This window comes from Podarcis vaucheri (genome assembly GCF_965113315.1).
Source record: "Podarcis vaucheri genome assembly, chromosome: 2".
NCBI lineage: Eukaryota > Metazoa > Chordata > Lepidosauria > Squamata > Lacertidae > Podarcis > Podarcis vaucheri.
In genome coordinates this window covers 82,448,762-82,469,048 of record NC_138760.1, presented here as the reverse complement: position 1 = coordinate 82,469,048, position 20,287 = coordinate 82,448,762, and the positions used below count along the sequence as shown (strand labels likewise).

The 20,287-nt window shown below is 39.0% G+C and overlaps 1 protein-coding gene across 1 annotated transcript in view; it reads right to left on the bottom strand.

The window, feature by feature from the left end:
- Positions 1–665: 665 nt before the first annotated feature.
- The window catches only part of SLC6A11 (solute carrier family 6 member 11), a 95,019-nt gene continuing 75,397 nt past the window's right edge, over positions 666–20,287 (bottom strand). Inside the window, exons 9-15 of the mRNA XM_082211945.1 lie at positions 19,866–19,990; positions 19,586–19,698; positions 18,295–18,432; positions 13,317–13,419; positions 11,609–11,709; positions 10,436–10,606; positions 666–5,475 (exon numbers count right to left, since the gene is read on the bottom strand). Of these exons, the coding sequence (XP_082068071.1) occupies positions 5,323–5,475; positions 10,436–10,606; positions 11,609–11,709; positions 13,317–13,419; positions 18,295–18,432; positions 19,586–19,698; positions 19,866–19,990 (904 nt within the window). The 3' untranslated portion in view covers positions 666–5,322. The remainder of the gene's footprint in view (positions 5,476–10,435; positions 10,607–11,608; positions 11,710–13,316; positions 13,420–18,294; positions 18,433–19,585; positions 19,699–19,865; positions 19,991–20,287) is intronic.

Genomic DNA, 20,287 nt, shown 5'->3' with positions numbered 1-20,287 from the left:
CTCTTTCTGTGCCAAAAGATCCCCCCTTAGCAGCTGCTATTTGCATTTCAGTAGAAGTTCTCATTGGTGCCAGTGTAAGAACCCGGTTGGTCTGATAGACTAGACCAGTGTTTCCCAACCTTGGGCCTCTAGCTGTTTTTGAACTACAGCTCCCATCATCCCTGACTAGCAAGACCAGTGGCAAGGGATGATGGGAATTGTAGTCCAAAAACAGCTGGAGGCCCAAGGTTGGGAAACACTGGACTAGACGACTAACCCATCTCTGTCAGAACCAGATTCTGGACCAGCAACTGCACATTAGTGCCAATAATAGTTGGCCTTGGTATGCCATTGCTTTATATGTTATGGTAGTGAATGCTTGCATACTTGTCTGTAATATGGGACTCCTCAGTTTGAATTTGTTCAAATATAATTGTAAAGGCTGTGCTAATATACCCATCAGCTTGTGCATGGAAATTTCAGTCCTTCTGGTTGCTGCAAAACAGTGTGTCCCCACCCCCATGGGTCAACTTTGACAGGAGGGCAGATCCACTCATCTATCAGTCACCTAGCACCATCATGACATCAAATGATTGACAGGTGGGTGGCCCTCAGGCCCCCAAAGGTTCCCCACTCCTGTTATATAGGTATAGTAACATAAACAAAGTACAATGCACCAAGCACAGTATGTTTACCCATTTTCTTTAATTTTTTAAAAAGGAGTAAGCAGACAAAATGTTGTGCTTCCTTGAATACCAAATAAAAACATTCTTTGTGTAAAACAGTACATAAATCTGGGCTCTTCTTTACTTATGAATAATACTGCATATATACTTCAGAAAAGGGCATTATTGTTTACTGCTGCATATCAAAAGAAATAATCACAATATCATTGTTGTTTATCTTCATATTCTTTTCCAGGAAAAAAAATAACAACAAAACTAGTCAGGAATTTCAACCCTTCCCCAACACTTTAAAATAAAAAATAAAAGCACAAGTGTTAAATGGGTCAAGTATTAAATGTGCACATTTACAAGCACAGTGAATTAGAAACACTGCTTTAGACCATGCCAAACCACATGTATGTGTATAAAGCTATTAGTGAAGTAGTTCATAGCAGCAGAGTAGGAATCATATTCCATAAATCGTACCTGTTGGGATGGTTGGATGAAAACATTCCACATGTAACATTCCATATCCATGAACCATCTTCTCCCATCCACACCTATTTGGAAGTGGGAGTTACCTCTATATAGGGTTTTGGCCGAAAGATGCTTTAATTTAAATGAGTGTTGGGACTACCTCAAATTATTTGGACTATGGCTGGCTGATGTGGCAGTAATAAACACATGCATTGAAACATATCATTGCAAACTTTGGGAAATTCTTATATGTGAACAGTTCTGGTGAAGGTGATCACTTAAAACTATTTATTGTAGGCATCCAATACTTAAAAAATGCAGAGATATATTTCTCAGAGGTTCACTTGAAAACCATCCCTATGTTTGCAGGGCATTTGAGCAAATGTGTGGACTCCCAGAGAAGAGACCACAATCACTTTGCTCCTCTTTGGTTGTTTTGCTGCTGCACTGAACTAAGCTGTGGTTTGGTTTAGCATGTTGTTTAAATCCAGGTTCATGTTTTACCTCTTCCAGACAAACCACACGCTGCAAACAATAGGTCAAACATTGGTTACATCTCATGGTTTGTCTGGAGAGAGCTAAACAACGAGGCCAGGTTAGGTTGCAGTGCAGCAGCAAAACGATTTGGGAAGACCAAAATAGCCACAATCTCCTCTGAAAAGCCATACACTTGCTTATCCACACTAAGCCATGATTTGACTGAGTGTTACATGCAAACTAAGGCAGTGAATAAAATAAGTTCAGAAATGAAGAATAGTCACCTTCCAAATTAACAGCTTGATTTTCTTTTGACTCATTAATTCTAGAACTTGAAAAGGTCAGTTCATTGATTTAAGCAGTGGATAGTTGTCCTACCAAAATGTGTAAATAATAAAAAATACCAATAATAATATTTTGTTACTAATTATTATGATCAGGAGATTCAAGAAGAGCAAATAAAGTATATGGTTTTCTTTCTCATTTCTTTCTGAACCTATAACACCTATGGAAGGAAGAAATGAAACTGCAAAGGTGCAGTTAAGGGGTTATTTGAACCACTAGTTATAATTAGTTCAATAAGGTTGACAGGTGAGATGGATGACATACAGCATCTTTGAATATGGACCACTGAGGTCAATGAAACTTACTCTCAGGAAAATATATATAGGATTATAGCCTAAAAGTAGATGGGTTTTGGTCTCTTGTGTTGCTCCCCATTATGCACTTCTGAAGAACTTGTTCCTCGTAAAGTAATACACATTATGGTTGTTCTTTATAGTGGCATGCTATTTTAAGGTTGTTACCAGAAATAGTATGAAAACTGGTGCTTTAGCTATACAGTATACAGATATGCATGGTGGAATGTGCCATAAATATTGAAGTAAATTCACTGCAAAAAGCTACTTTGAGTCTAGTAGCCTAGCTGAGAGACCCTATAGATTGGCCAGTCCATTAAGCAACGTAATTGACGACTCTCAACTTTGTACAACATTCACTCCTGAATTCTAAGTCCATTTTATTTGTATTCAGGTGCAAGTTAAAATCACATTACCTATATTTTCCATTTGTAAAACAGGCTAGATACGTATTCTATGCTGAAATGTGTATCAGTTTCAGAAATACTTAAGACAAAGGCATTCTGCCTATGGTGAAAGATTTATGTTATCATGGATACCTGTCCAGGAGTACTCGGAATGTGTCAATATAACTTACTTATCATAAAAATGGTTTTAATCTACTTGCCTTGTTAGACCCACAATCATGCTGATTGACTAGTAGCTGGGTGCATTTTTCCATAAAGTGTTTAAGGCATGCATGCTTATGGATGGATTTGAGATTCTAATCTATTTTTAGTAATTATGAATAGTGGGCCCAGGTGGCAGCTATTATAGATACAACAAGGAGTACAGTGATATATTAAAATGTAATATAAATGTTTTGTATTGTCCCTATCACATTCATCAATGTTTTTAAGAACATCTTCTTACTTTCAGTAGCTTTTAAAAAGTCCTTATGGATACCAAAGCCTGACTCCATCATCTCCTGCTGTCCAATTACCTCACTTTCAATGTCACATGCAGAATATCATGCACAAATTCATACACATTTCACTGTGAAGACATGTAAATATCCAAATGGTGAGACATTTTATGCAGTCACTGGGGTCAAGCAAAGAGAGATAAAATGTGGAAGTTTTTTTTAAATCTTGTGATACAGCACCTGTGAATTCAAACTCTATTAAGGTCACAGCTATATTAATAGCTCTTTTATATATAAAAATAATTTTTAAAGTGAGTTCAGTAAAAAATAACTTCTACAAATGTCGTTAGCAGGTCAGGGGAAGCAGGATATTGAGATGTAGTTTTCCCATTTTGCTCCAAAATGAGGTGTTGCCTTCCCTGCTTTACAAGTCAAAGGCATGATCCACTACGTCTGGACATCCACAGAACATCTACAAGAGTGGCCAAGAGCTGTCTCATGTTTAGAAATAAATTAACTTCTTTTCTTGGAACAGAAGACCCCATGATATATTAGAAGCTGCTTTTGAAACCCCTGCAAGCTTCAAAGATAACTTCCATGAGGTGTGGGAGCTGCTGTTCAAGACATGCAGGTCCAAAGTCTAGCTTTGTCATCCAGCTAGTCAGTTATTTGGGCTGCGTTCAATGGGCAAGGTTGGAATCAGATCCAGAGAATTGTTCACAAAGGCATTGGGTGGTATTCAGCTAAATAAATGTGCAACTGGAATGACTTCTACTTCTGCATCAGGACTTCTTCCTACTCTCTTCTTCCATTGTGTGGTCTGCAGCATCCCCAAATTTGCTCTGGATGACTGAGAGAATCGCCCAAACAGATTTTGGAGTGGGCACAGCAGGAGGAGAGTGCAAAAAAAGAAGAAGTCCTGTTTCATAAGCACAAGTCATTCTGCTTGCACAAAGCACTGCTTAGCACTACTTAGAATACAACCCTTTGCCTCCAAACCTGTGACAGCATGTTTGCAAAGTGTCAGAGTTAAACATGGGCAATTCAGGTTGTTTTTATGTCACTTCATTCAGTAGAAAAGCAAAAGGTAGAGGAGGGTGGCTGGTGGGCAGCATTGGCCTCCCTCTGTTTGGACACTCATGTTTTAACCATTTTATACTCCCATAATGAAGAGAAACAGAAGAGTTGATGGGAGAAAGAGGCAGCAGGCAGGTATGTGACACAACCACATAATTCAATGGGTAGCGCACACTTCAGAATGACACCCATATATCCACATGCAACGGAGTGCCTTTCAGAACCACACTGGCCACCACAAACTTGCTGGTTCATGCATGTTTCTGACAGCTGACAGTTGCAGTGGCAACTTGTGGCACAACAGAACTGGGGAAATCACAGGCATAGAGAACATGAAGATATTGGGGGCAGTGGTGGAGGAGTGGGGTACACTGGCAGATGAAGGTAAGTAGTGGGAACTGAGCCAGAGGGGTGCGTGTGTGAAAAACAGAATGAGAATGAATTGAGGACGAGTCAGTTACATGCTTGTGTATCTGTGCGAATGAAAGAAAAAGGGTCTACCTGCCCACTTTTGATGTTGGCTTTGCCCATGGCCAGTATGCAGTTCCCATTCACCTTCTTCCAAGGAAATAAGGGCCTCAACTTTAAAAAGGTTGCCCACCCTGATGGAAGGACTGCCAGGGTTTGAGTCTAGTGACATTTGGCAAACTCATTCACTGGACTGGGCCCAAATTCAGAAACAGAGCTACACATCCAAAGACAATTCCCTTAGATATTAATAGGAGGACATTGTAATCCCCTTTATATACATACAGTAGAAGCTGAAATAGTCTGAGATGCTCACAAATTAGAATGTGTATAGCTATACAACACCATACCTTTTTTCTTTTTTTAAAAAAACCAAAAGTATAAAAGTTTTACAACACATTATACAGGTCCTTCTAGGATCTATAAAACACTTACTGAAATCACCATATTACAAGGCATCACTAACAATTCTATTTCATTTTATATATATATATATATTTATATTTATATATAATCGTTACTTATATAATAATTAAAAAAATCACTTTTAAACAAGTATACAAGTTCACTTTAAAATTAACTTGTTAATAAAGTTGTGCAAAACAAGCTGGCCTCTATAATTAAGTGAAGTATTTAATTTATTTATTTACTTATTTATTTATACAAAAAACAACAACAACAGAAGAAGAAAGTTCTTTCAGAAGTGCGTCTCTTTTTCTGTGATGGCTGAAATGTTGCCATCACCTTTCAGTTTGGCATCGCAGTCATTTACTGTAGCAGCATATGCACCTGCTCCACATTTTCCTCTCATCTTCAGGTCTGGGCTGGCCACAATCAACTTTCTAAATTTCTGGGGGCAGGGAATGAAGAAAATGGAAGGCATTAGCCATTTCTGTATCCTGGTCACAAGCACACTCCATCCAGATCAGGGGCTTGGAACCTCCAGTCCTCTCTATCTGGCTCTAAGGACTCTTCCAAGCACTGGTGGAGGAAGAGGCGTGTGGGGGGAGCACACCGCCCCCGGCAGTGCGATCCCAGCAGGGTGCCATCGCGGCTGCCCCCCCGCCCGCACTGGGCGCCATGCCCCCGGGACATGCGCCAGCCCCGCCCCCGCCTGCTCTCTGCCACTGCTTCCTTTTTAAAAAAAGTTTTTATTTCACTTTAATACATCACAAAAAAGAGAAATACGAAAATAAACAAACATCCATCACCACTTGGCAACTAAAAACAACAACAAAGACAAAAAATACAAAAAAACAAACAATACATTGAATAGTGTTCATGATACTTTGGCATAAAAATGGCCTTTTTTCTGTAGACCTGACTTCCTGTCTACTCCTTACTTCTATTTCTCATCAGTTGTTCACTGCCATATCATAACATATTTTGGTTTTAATATTATTTATTTTATCATGGGTTTACCATCAAACTTGAAACTCCTACCGAAGTTATTCAAATGCTGCTACAGAGTTTAAACTGTCATTACTATTTTTCAAATAATTTTTAAAGACTTCCCATTTTGAAATAAATTCTTCCTTTTATTTTTTATTCTTTCTGATAGATTGTCTAATTCCGCATATTCAAGCATTTTTTGAGTCCACTCTAATCTAGAAGGGACTTTATCACTTTTCCAATTTGTCGCAATGAGCACTCTTGCTGCGACTGTGGCGTATAGAAAAATTTCCTTTGCCTTTTTAGGGACATCTGCATCTGTGATTCCCAATAGGTAGGCTTCTGGTTTTTTGTTGAAAGATATTTTTAACATTTTTTCCAATTCAGAATGAATATCCTCCCAAATATTTCTTTACATTGCCACCAAATATGATATAGATCACCTGGCTTTACTTTACACCTCCAACAATTACTTGGTACACTTTTATATATCTTGGAGAGCTTCCAAGAGTTATATACCATCAATGTTGCATTTTAAGAAAGTTCTCTCTTAAAGAATAACAAGCTGTAAATTTCCAACTTGTTTTCCACAGATTTTCCCACCGTTTCATGGTTATTGTATGCCCAGAGTCTTGCGACCATTTAACCATAGCTGCAGTGACCTCTTCCTCCTTGACTTCTCATTCAAGGAGGAGTCGGTATGCTTTGGAGAGTGTTTTAGAGTTGGAATTCACTAGGTTAGATTCAAATCTAGAAATCTCTGTGGCAAAACCTTTTTGTTTATCTATTTTGAATGTCTCATATAATTGATGGCTTTTTAACTTAAATTTATTAGCTTCTTCCTTTAGGAGTAATTTTTATGATGGCCATGTTCCCTGGGTATTTTTTCTCTTTACTGTACAGGCCTCCATCGGGAAATTTTTGGTTCTAGCAAGTTTTTATATTTCTCCCACACAACAAACAATGATTTCGTAATAATATGATTTGTAAAGCCTCTATGGATTTTAGCTTTCTCGTAAGCCAAATACGCATGCCAACCCCATCGGTTGTCAAAACCCTCCAGATCCAATAGGTCCGAATCCTGCAATGTACACCATTCTTTCAACCAGGTGAAGCAGGCCGCATCATAATACAATTTAAGATTGGGCAGGGAGAAGCCTCCTCTGTCTTTTATATCAATTAAAACCTGATGTTTAACTCTAGGTCTCTTCCCCTGCCAAACAAATTTAGAAATGTCTTTTTGCCAATTCTTGAGGCAGCCTGCTCCACCCAGTATCAGAATCATTTGAAACAAACAAACAAAAAAAATCAACCTGAGGAGCACGTTCATCTTTATAATGGATATCCTCCCTAAAATTGATAACTTCAGCCTGCTCCAAATCTCAAGGTTTCTTTTTATCTCTGACCATACTTTTGTATAATTGTCCTGGAATAGATTTATGTTTTTAGGGGTAAACCATATACCTAAATACTTTGCTTTGTTACATATCCTCAGGCCCGATATTTTTTCTAGGTCTTCTTTTTCCTGTGAAGATACATTCTTGACCAATAATTTTCTTTTTGTGGTATTCAATTTAAAACCAGCAACTTCTCCAGAATTCTTAATCAAGTCTAATATGCTCATTAAACTTTCTTTGGTGTTTTCGGTCATTATTAATAGGTCATCAGCAAAGGCCTTGAGTTTGTAGGATTTATTTCCCAATGTTATTCCTTTGACCAGCTGGTCTCCTCGTATCCGGATATTTAGGACTTCCATTACCATAATAAATATTAAGGGAGATAATCGGCAGCCTTGCCGGATCCCCTTACTTATTTTGAATTCATCTGCGATTTTAATGTTGATTATTAATTCAGCTGATTGTTCCAAATAGATGACATTTATTCCTTTACAGAGATTTTCGCCAGTTCCGATTTCTTGAATTAGTTTTTTCATAAACTTCCAGGATACCTGGTCAAATGCCTTTTCAGCATCCACCAACATAATAGTGGCTGGTTTATCAATTTTATAATCAAGATATTCTAAGACATTTATCACACACCGGAGGTTAGTTTGCATATGGTGCCCTGGGAGGAAAACTGTTTGATCTTTATGGATTATTTCTTTTATAACTGTTTTAAGACTGTTTTCAATAATGTCTGCAAATATCTTGTAGTCCTTATTTAGCAGGGCAATAGGTCTGTAGTTCACCATGCTTAAAGGGTCAGATCCTTGTTTATGAATAAGGGTAATGAAACTTTCTTTCCACGAGCTCAGTAGAATTCCATTTTGTAGAATGTCATTCATTGTATCTTTCATAGGTAGAAACTGTGGGATGTAAGAATCAGGTGCAGTCAAACACAACGTTGCTAGAGTAGACATGAAGGTTGTGTCTCAGTACTCCAGCCGGAAGTTCCTGCTTTCCAGGACTGAGACGAAACTTCCTATGTGTAACTTGAGATGGGTGTGGCCTCTCCTGAAGTAGAAATAACCAGAATCACAGGCTGGTGGCCATCTTGTCTCTTTTTGTCTCTATCAATGCCATCTTAACAACAGCACTACTAAGATGCACCCTTGGCTCCAGGCCAAGAGAAGAAAAAGGGGGCTTTCTCCCATAAGGAGACAGTCACCACATTTAAACTATGTTCTAACCTTTTAAGTCTACCCTCTGGGAAACTTTGTGTGAACAGATGATTACTTGTGAGTAAATGTTTTATACTTTACAGAAGACTGTGTAGCGTCTTGTTTTAGGAGGGTTTAAATGGGGAAAATACCAGGAAATATTTACAGAGACTCTAATGAGTCTGAGCAAGCTATCTGCTGTGCGTGTGTTTAAAAGAAAAAAGGGGAATGTTAACTCTGCTGATTTTGTTGAACTTGAAGACAAGTTGGAACAGGGTATCTTAGATAATATATCCTCCCCCACATTCCTAAACATTCCCACAGAAACAGTGAGTGTTCTAATTTTTTATAATAAATAGCCAGTATACCGTCCGGACCCGGTGTTTTCCCGATTTTCGATCTTTGCATTGCTTGTTGCACCTCCATAGCGGTTACTGGTGAATTCAATGTGGCGATTTTCTCCTTGGGAATTATTGGCAGATTACTTTTGTTTAAGTAATCATTTATTTTCTCTATTTTCTCTGGTTCTTCTTTGTATAACTCTTTATAAAAATGAGTGAATCTCTTACTAATTTCTTTCGGGTCTTGAATCCAGGTCTCATCTATTTTAATTCTGTTGATGATTCTTTCATCTTGTTTCTTTTTCAGTCCCCAGGCTAGAAGTCTACCTGGTTTGTTTGCAGATTCAAAGCTTCTATGTTTTAACCTTCTGATCTTCCATTCTATTTCTTCATTTATAATAATTGAAAATTGTGTACGTAGGATTTTTATATTTTGCTTTATTATTTCGTCCTCTGGTTTTTGAAATAATTTCTTTTCATTATCTCTGATTTCCTCCCATATTTCCATTTTCTTCTTCTCCTTTATTTTCCTTTGGTAAACACTTTGTTGGATGAACAAGCCTCTTATAACCACTTTACTCGTATCCCAGACTATTTTTATATCCGTCCCTTGATTTAAGTTAAATTTAAAGTATTCTTCTAAAATTTGATTGGCCTTCTGTGCTGTCTTTTTGTCATTCAATACATTCTCGTTGAGCCGCTATCTTTTAATTTTTTCTTCCCCTCCTTTAAACTTAATCCCGGGTTATGGTCTGAGATTGTTCTTGGGTGGATTTCAACTTTCTTAATATTACCTAATAGGTCTTTTGAGGCCCAAATTGCATCTTTTCTTCCAGCCGAGTTGTGAGGATCTGAGTAATGCGTAAATTCTTTATCTATTGGGTGTTTAAACCTCCCGGTATCATTCAGATTCAGGCGGTCTATTAATTGAAAAAAGGAGTTTGGGAGTTTGTCTTGTCTTGTTGCTTTCATTTTCTTTCTTTCTTTCTTTCTTTCTTTCTTTCTTTCTTTCTTTCTTTCTTTCTTTCTTTTTTTGCTGTTCTATGCATGCCCGGGTTCACTACTCCATTAAAGTCATCTAATAAAATATGTTTATCTCCAAGATATTCTAGGATTTTTTCTTCCAAGAACTGATAGAATACCGCCTGCATGCGGGGGTGGGGGTGGGGTGGGGAAGCTTAATAAGACAAAACATGCTCATCCAAACCAGGGCAGAGTTGAACCTACCATTGTTATTTCTAATGTTTTAGTCACTGGACATCTGTGACAATGCAACCCACTGTTCTTTTCTTTTTCATAATTATTACTATGAAACTTCCCAGGATCACAGCCAAAGTGGATACGTGGATTGTTGACTACAGTTACATCACAGAAACTGGTCTGGATGCATAGACACCAGCTTAGATTTCATAACTTCTGAATAGCTCAATATGTTCACCTACTCTATCCAGCAATAATAGTCTGAAAACATTCCTTACCTCCACGATAGTTCCTTCTGTCTTCCACAATTTAATACAGATCCACAAAGGAATGCAAACCATGGAGGAGAGAGCCATCATCCACCCAATGCCATAACCCCAGTCTGGGTATATATAAATGTTGTTGTATTTCAAAGGCTTGTATTTCACCAGGAAGAAGATGAAGATTCCCTGAAATGGAGATGATCATTTTATCCATTTTTGGAAACAACACATAGATATTTAGGAAACTTATTCACCGCAGTTCACTGAATTGCTACATTCAGCTTTCAAGACAGGTAGCAAGCAGGCAGGCTTCCTTCCTTCCTTCCTTCCTCTGGAACTTCCTTTCACATTTAATCTCAGTCTTCATTTAAGGACCATAGAAATTGGCGCCCCCCCCCCAATTTGACAGCAAGTTACAGCTGTGCTGAAGAGACCCATGGGAGGGGATCTGCTTTGTGGCTTGTGCACACACAAGAGGGGGGTCATAATTCTCTCATGCCCCACCAGCTGTATCACCCACAAATGCATCACATTGTATATTACTTTTGAAGGCCCTTGAGAAATTGCACCAAGAATGGGAACCTCCCCCCTCCACAAAAGCCCCAGGGTGTGTGAGGACTACCACACATAAGCCTTTGGATTCCAGCCCTTAATTTGTGTACAGTTCAGTTCAGTTCCATAGTAAGTAACAACATAGTAGCATACAATTGTTCCAATACTACCCACACATGAATTTATAATAGACACCTTGAGTGCACATGAAACCACTATGGTGTGGGAACAGAAATGTGTGAACACATAAAAAGAAGTTGTCATACCTCATCATACTGTAGGGGGGTGGGGGAAGAGGAAGAAAAGAAAAAGTAGGGGCTACTGAAGTCTAAAACCAATAGCAAAGAAATACCTAAATAATTTAAAATAATGAAATAAACAACACCTGCTTGAAAATTAAATAAGTCTTTAAATCACTTTTTTATTTAATTTATGAGGAATTGTTGCTTTTTTTTACTGATACCAGGAAGCTAAACTATTTTGCATTTTGGAGGTGTACTTCCTGTTCCAACACATGTGTGTGGCTCCATGATTATGCTCTATTTCTTCAAAAGACTTCCCAAAAGTCTTTGGGAAAAGGTTCTGCCAAGAACCTTACAGATTGCTCTATCATTTTATCACACTTTCATTACTTACAGCGCAAATGCCAGGAGTGAGGAACATCCAACACCATTTAAATAATGCCAGTGGTCTGTACCCAATCATATCTTCAATGTTGTCATAAAAACGATTGCTTCCTGAATAAAACCAATAGAAAAATTATTACAAAATGAATATAGGTCACCAGGGCTTATGTTACTGGATGTAGCTTCATTAGAATTTATGCTTTCGTTCTTAGAATATTCCTTGCCTCTGCTATTGGCAAGGAAAGCCTGAAAACACGAGGTAAATGTAGTTGGTGGGAATGAGATTAAAATCTGCCCCCCCCCCCATTTTCACAATCTCATTCACAACTAGCATATATAAGAAACGTTTTTTGGGAGGGCCTGCTGAAAAATTGAAGCCCTCCTTTACCTTTAGTGGGGTCTGCAGAGATGATACAGCTGCTACCTGCCCAGCAGATGGAGACCTTTGGTTAAAATGTTATTTCCACCAGAATTATTTACCCCTGGAATGATGCTATAGAATAACATAATGTCATTCTGAGAGAACTACTTGATGAAAAAATAGCAACCAGTATGGAGGCTGCCAAGTATTTACCCAAGAACTCCCCCAGAATGATGGTATGTCATCCAGCGGCACTGAGGTGGAAAGAAAACAGTGGCTGGAGCTTATAGACGCCAGGAAGAGATTTGATGCTGTCACTGCCACAGGCAGTGTCTAGCATACCTTTTTCCAAAAGCAAAACAAAAAGAATTGAAAGAGTTATCAAAGATAAAGGAGGGAATCTGAAAGTTTAAAAAGGTATTTTTCACCCTTTTATGATTCTTCTTTACATGCCAAAGCTGAGTTTCTTCAGTGAAATTTCAGCTGAGCACTAATAGTTTTAGTATCTTCAGCATTAAGAGGGAGTAGGAGGTAAAAATACAACACCTCTGCTAGGTGGCCATTCTGCCATCCTTGAAGAAGAGAAGTACGGTTCCATTAGTTTCATGGTTGTATCCAGTGGTTTCTCTCCACTGACAGAAGGAATGTAAGTTGATTTTCATAGATTCTTCCTTTCTTCTACAACCCCTTCACCACCAATCATGCTGTCCCAAAGGTGCCCCAATCCTCTGTGTTAGATTTGGGAAGGGTGCTGGGAATCAATTAAAGTCACCTCTTCCCGTTTCTGCTCTTGGAAGCTCCCACTGGATCAAAAAGCCTTCTGTCAACAAAGGGACACGGCTGGATACAAACCCAAATGGTTTGGCTGAATTTAACTGCACAAACGGCATGTAGTACTAACATAAACCTTGGCATCCAGAGAAAGGCATGTAACACTACTCCACATATTACAATGGAGTAGAGGAAGAATGTGCAAGCTGTGTTTTTTCTAGCATAGCATAGAAAAAGGACTTGTGAAGATAAGATGTACAAGCTCCAGGCATAAGAGCAGCAGATTTATCTCAGACTCACAACTTCCTTTTCATATGTTATATTAGATGCATAATTAGAGAAAGTACAACTTGTACGGACTCTTCTGGTACTACGAAATGAAGATTCACATGTGAAAAGGATCCACCAGAAGGGGAAATATATACAACTTGCAATATGAAAACAAGACTGTGAAAAAGACTGATCCTTGAAATCCACAGGATGATATATGGCAAGGTAGGCTATGGAAAACACGGTAAGGCTCATTCTAAAAATGCATGACGTGATTTCAGAATTAGCCCCAATGTTGCAAGAATTGCTGACTTACCGTAAAACCAGCCAATGCAGACACATTCAAATATAGCAACAAAAAGAAGGCACATTCCACTGGCTGCGTAGGAATCAAACAACTGGAAAACATACATTCCACCCTGGAAGATAAACAGTTAAAAACAGGAAAAATTGAGTGCGGATAACACTTTACAGCTGAAATAAGGTTTCCCTCCACTTGGGAAATTTCTGAACCAGCTGATATTTTGGACTACAGCAACTATCAGTCCCAGGTGGCAAAGCCAATGGCCAAGGGTGGTGGATGTTGGAGTGCACCAAGTTGGTGAAGGAGACATAAATTATGTCTGCTTGCTTAGGGTTAAGGGTCAAATGAGATGCAATGTTAAATGCATGCTTGTATTTATGGGACCATTAAAAGCAAACATCATCTGTTTGAGGCGTGACTGATCATTCTCAACGGAGGAGGGATTTAATTATTTCCTCCCTGGTTCCTTTCCTCAGGACTGGAGCAGGAAATAAAAGAGTTTTAAAAGCGCTCCATGCCTGTTGTGATCTTGAGAATTATTACTCCACCACACAAAGTATACTATTAAAGAAAACCATGGTTTGTTGTTGTTTTTTTAAGAAACCCTGCATGTTTGTTTTGTCTTTTGGCAATCCTTTGCTTTGCTATGTTTTATACCATGTTCTTCCCTCCTTTTATTTTATTTAAGAATTGTATTGCCAGAAGGGTAACAATATTCAACCCAAGAAACTTCCCACATTGCTTTTTGGAAACAGGCCCTTTGTCCATGTTAGAAGGCGAATGAAACTGTGAGAGACAAAAATCTCCTGTCTTAAAGAAGTTCTTCTTCACACCTTGTGCTTATTTTTGGAGCATACACTTGATAGTGATGCTATTTGTCCTTGGCAGCAGGTTCAGACACAACGTGAAATATAAATTCTCCTTCTAAACACCCAGGAATTTTAAGGCAATATCTGTTTCATAAAAAGTCTTACACTGTATTAGCCCATAAGCAGTGTACATTTCCATACACATAGTAAACATCTGGAGTGGAGGGGGGGGGGACAGGCAAAGATGTCTTATACTTTAATTTATGATGACAGAGCACTAAAGCATTGCTCTTCCGAGATGTGTTTCCAACTGCATATATTCAGGTTTAAGTTGCTAATCACTGAAAACACTTTTAGTCTCTGAAGTACATTATATGAATATTCAGATTTGTTCAGTTGTGTGTTGCATGAGCAAGTACAAAACCACAGACAGTATTCTGGGTGAATGGCATCTATCAGGGTGCATGGAACAGTTTCATGAAAGGGTAAGATATGAATGTAACTTGTAAGAACATAAGAAGAGACTTCTGGATCCAGCCAATTGGCCATCTAGTCCATAATCCTGTTCTCCCAGTGGCCAACAGATGCTTGAGAACAAGAGCATTATCTTCTTCTGTGGTTTCCAGCAATTGGTATTCAGAAGCATACTGCCTCCGAACATGGAGGCAGAGTAATCTATGCTCCTTTAGCTGATCAAAATCTTAATCTACGTGCTAGTCCTATTGTGTCGCCGACACCAGTATCTTTCTTATAATAACAGCAAGTAAGAAACTTTAGATATTATCATATGAGTGCATATGGTGAGGGACTTGGGAATACAAAGCTTCCGAGTCAAAAGTTAATCTTCAACAGTCAGCCCAAGTCAGAAATATCGAATGGGACACTAGCCATTTATCTCCTCAGCTAATTATTGAGGCTGTCTTGAGAGCTGGCCTAGATCCAGGCTTTGCAGTGGCAAACTGAGACTGAAATTCATTGCACAACAAACCCTCTTCAGTATTGCTTGCAAGTGCTCCCAAGGAATCAAGTCCTCTTGAACAGGAGTGAATTTCTGCACCCTACGCCAAGCTCCTCGGAACGTTTTGGAAAGAGATCTAAAGAAATTATTTACATGGTGGAATGTTGCACAACAGTGCCATTTGGTGGCACATGATGCACACTGCAACTTGATTTATACCGCGGAGTGCCTATTTCACAGCATACATTGCACTCTTCCCGGCAGCAGAAACAGCAGCAGCTGCCGTGCTGGGATTTGGAACAATTTGCTTCTCTTTTTCCTGCAGCCCATCAAAAACGGTTGGGTAAGCACGAAAGTACTAACAACTGAATACTATGGTTCCATTCTACACAACAGAATGGGGAAGATGAATTAATCACCATGAAAAATAGCTTATTCCTTGATGCTTAGTCCAGCCTCAAGCAGGATTGCCAGCCCGGATCCAAACAAAAACAACTAAGAGCCTGACTCTGAAACTCTGAGAAGAGTAACAACTGTACATGGAAACAAGGTGGACTTGCTTGAAAAATACATAGAAAAGGAAGGAGAAAATTGACAACAAAGCTGGCTTGTATTTCTACATGGCAATTGATGGGAAACAGCAACAGTGGTGAGAGGTTTATTGCTCTCCTTCCTGGCTTCCCTTGGGGAACTCTTTGGCCACTGTGGCCTCAGTGCTGGACTGGATAGGCCTTTGGTTTAAACTAGCTGTGTGGATGCACACTTCAGAGTGCTTATGCTTGTGTGGGCAATAATGTGCTCAAAAGATTGGAACTAAATGCAAAACATATTGGAGTGGTTGCAAAATGTCTATTCTACAAAGGGAAGCAGTCATCCTGTTTGCAGAAGGGACTCAGTGATCTCCCTTCAGCAAGAGTGAACTTTGACCAGATATCAACTCATATGTATATGGTTATACACCTCTCTATTTTATTATTATTATTATTATTATTATTGAAAGGCAAAGGTTGGAAAGCTTGGTATTCAGTTTTAAATGGACATTCAACAACTTCATTTTTTTTGTTCTAGTGAAATACTATTGTCTCCCAAATTAATAATTAGCCTAATAATAATATCCAATACAGTATGCTGTGCAGTTTTAAATGTTAACATCCTGAAATATAAATTCAGGATGTTGTTATGTAGGAAACTAGTCATTAAGAGTAGATAATAGATATCTATAGCACAATTACTTGGTCATATGTACAGAAAACCCTTGCAAGATGGTGATTAATGATCTGTTTTCTTCTAACAGCCTCAGGTAATGCCAATGCATGTAATGAATCTTAAATGTATACATCTGTTTATTTACATCTTACTAGTTAGGCAGGGAAGGACCTCTACTGATGCTAGATCCTGCAAACTTGTAGAGAAATGTCTACCCTCAACTCCCTACTCTGAGCAATTCCATCTTTAGTACATGCCTTAGCTTCTCCAAACCCTGTTTATTCATCCATTATTATAAAATATATTCTACCCTACAATGCAACTGTCACTGTATTGTAAAAATACAATAAAATATGATGCTATTTAAAATCACAAATAAAAAACCTAAAAGGAGCAGATCTATAAAATAGCACAATAATTAAAAAGAAAGAAAGAAACAGTTCAGCCAGATTGGAACAATAAATAATAGTGTGCTGAACATTTTGCAGGGTTGAATACAAAGTCACGCTATAGCAAGCTTTCTGTGTATGCAAGCATATCCGCTTCCCAATGGAATGATCCCCCTCCCACTGTGTGTTGTTTTGGGGGTTCTCCCAACACTCCCAGAGCCAATTTCAGGGAGTTTGCTGGGGGAGGGGGGAAAGCTTCATTGCATAAACAGTAGCCCTTGCACAAGGCTTCCACTGATGGGGTTCATTAGGTGAATTCCACCAACTATTTTAATTTTCAGCAACTTAAGAGATGGTGTGGGGTGAAGCAGATGTTTAGGAAGAGGCCAGGGAGTGTGAGAATTTCAGAGACTATTCTCAGCGAGAAAGGCAACATGTGCTATTCTTACCTTATACACTATAAAGAGGTGTCTGTGTGAAATATATGGATTTCATGCTCTTTATTCAGCTCATAGTAGTGAGGAATGAATGTTCCCCCAAAATATCTGCTTTATATACATTATTTACACAATGGGTCGCACGCAATTGGCTAATTCTGCGATTCTCCTGTAGGCCAATCAGGTTGCGGATTCACTTCCACCTGGAGCTGGATTGGGTGGCTCCTGCGGACCAATCATACTGCTGCATTGTTCTAGGACCAATCAGACTGCTGCATTCTGGACCCTATTGTTCTAGGACTAATCAGACTGCTGCTTTTTGGATCCTATTCAACTCAGTACATAACACTGTGACATGTTTAGAACACACTGTGCACACTTGCAGTGGAGCAGAGCTCTTTACAAACACAGCATCTCTTCTCACAGCACTTCCTACAGTTTCCAAGTGACCACAGGGCATCATGCGGACATTCTAGGAATTCCTGTGAGGCTGCCAGCCTATATGTGAAGAGTCCTGCACTGCTGCAGAGCACCAAGCCACTCAGCTCTTTATTTCAAACTAGACTAACAATATACCTTAGAGCCAAAAGCAACAGATGACCATGTTCAATTGCCATATATCAGATAGGGTGATGTGTGAAGTAAAAGGCTCCCTTCGCTATGGTACAATAATGTTTGTTCCCATATGCCCTCCAGATGCGACTGCAGTTCCTTTGAGGATTTTTTTAATCTTTCCAAGTATGTTGTATTTTGTCACAGAACAACATCTGATCAATATTTTGTTGCTCCAGATGTCTATCAATCCTCAAATAGTTTTGCTTAGAATTTCTAAGGCTGTGCTCACATTGCTATTTACTGCAGTTCCAGCGCACTCCCACTGCTAGTTTTCAAAGCTGGGTTCACAAGATGTTAGCCACAACCCACCTGTGTCCTGGAGCTCTTTGAAGTGTTTTGTTTGGAACCAACTTCCATCTGATTTGAAAAGGGAAGCCATGGCTCCACTGTGCTCTAATTCAGGTGGCTTTTGCGTGTGTGCACATGATGACATGTGCGCAGATCAAAGTTCCACTCAGCATGGGGAAAAATATCACTTAGTGTTTCAAGCCACTAGTGCGAACATAGCCTAAGTTAAAAAAAGAATGGAAACAATTTTCTTCCCCACCATTACAAATACAAATAAATATATCTTACCTCCGTTAACATGATTAGACCAAGGAAGAATGATACAATTGAAAGAGCAAGAATCAACAGCTCTCGTCTGTATCCCCTCCGGAAAACCTTTGGGTACATATCTACCACGGCTGTCACGAGACTTTCAACACACACAAACTGGACAAAGCAAATGCAGAAGAAAAAAAATGACATATAGAGTAAATGATCTACAGTACCAGTTCCTCAGCACATGTCAGTGCACTATATGCTTTAATTTTTATTTAATTTTTGCATTATTTATAGCCCGTTCCTATATAGAGCTTTAAATATCACCACTAAAGATAGCACCTAACTTGCCATACTTGCTCCCACCCGATAAGAGCTCTCTGAATGCCTTTCTTGCATGATGGCATTTCCTCCACGCTGATCACAGGGAAAATACTGCATCAGGCACTAGGCACTACATTAAATGACAACCCTGTGACATGAGTAACCTGAGGTAGGTTGGTTGGCTGGTTTAGTTAGTTAGTGGGTTGAACTAGATGACCCTTGGGGTAACTTCAAACTCTGTAGTGCTATGAGTCTATCAGTGCTCAGGAGCTATCAGATAGCTGGAATAGCTCAGTTGGTAGAGCATGAGACTCTTAATCTCAGGGTCAAGGGTTTGAGCCCCATGTTGGACGAAAGATTCCTGCATTGCAGGGGGTTGGACTAGACAAACTCTTGTGGAACCTTACAACTCTGCAACTCTATGATTCAATGATATCAGTTGATATTTCTCATGTCTAATCCAATACTTCCTGAACCATGCTGCTAGCCTGCTCTCGTCTTAAATGTATTTTCTGCTCTTTAGTTCATCGCCCCAGTCTTGCTAGAACCCATCCATATGAGTGTCTCCAAAGTGAGTGTGTAAGACTGTATAAGAATGGGTTCTGTACTTTAGGATTTCCAACCTTATGCAGCAGGGCTGTGTGCATGTGATTCCCCAAAACAGCTGCATTCCAACCAACTAGCTGTTTTGGATAAGAGCTAGATGCAGTCCCCACCACTTTAGCTTTTAAAGAAGGGCTCTGCATACTCATGTCCAGTATAAGATTGGGGCTCATAACTTTCATTCCTATCTTATAACCTTGCTTCTCACTCACCTGTGGGCGACACATTAAAATAATAAAATAAACTGAAGTACAGTGAAGCAAGAATTCAGCAATATTAAGCTGGCAATTTAAATTAGTTTTAAATTTAATTTAAAGTCACAGCTTGATTTAAATTCAGATCTCAGCTTAAGTTACACCTGGAAAGGATGTTCTAAAATGTCATCTTTGATCCATACCTGACTATCTAAACCAAGGAATATCAGCATCATGAAAAACAAAGTTGCCCATAACGGAGAAAGAGGCATCATTGTTACAGCTTTTGGGTAAGCAATGAAAGCAAGCCCAGGCCCTGAAAAAAAAGAAAAGAAATTAAATAGGAATTGTTTATATGGTGGTCTTGCACAGTGGGGTGTGATATAAATTTAACAAATAATACATAATGATTAAAGTACACAATACCACTAGTATATCAAATACACTTTAACATAATAATAAATGTATACTTTTAGTACTTACCTGATTCTGCAACTTCTGCTATGGGCACTCCCTGCTCATACGCCATAAAGCCAAGGACAGAAAAGATGGCAAAGCCAGCCACAAAGCTTGTTCCACTGTTCAAGCAACAAAGCATAATGCAGTCTCTGTGGAAGAAAGAGCAATTCGCTTGTTCTCAGTGTGTGGCTTTGCTTCACATATTTTTGGGCGGCTACAACAGCTTTGAAATTTGGTACACATGTAGATCAAGACACCACAGTTATTAGAAAAATCAGACAATGAAACAAGTGTTTTGGTCACCGTAGAGCAGCAATAGTGTTCCTTCCCCTCTGCAGAGGTTTTATTATGGTTTAATCTTAAATAAAGTGGCCCTAGTTCAACCCAACCTCTGTGCCTGTCTCTTTATTTGGCCATCAAGTTGCGATTGGTGGACTTTGCCAATA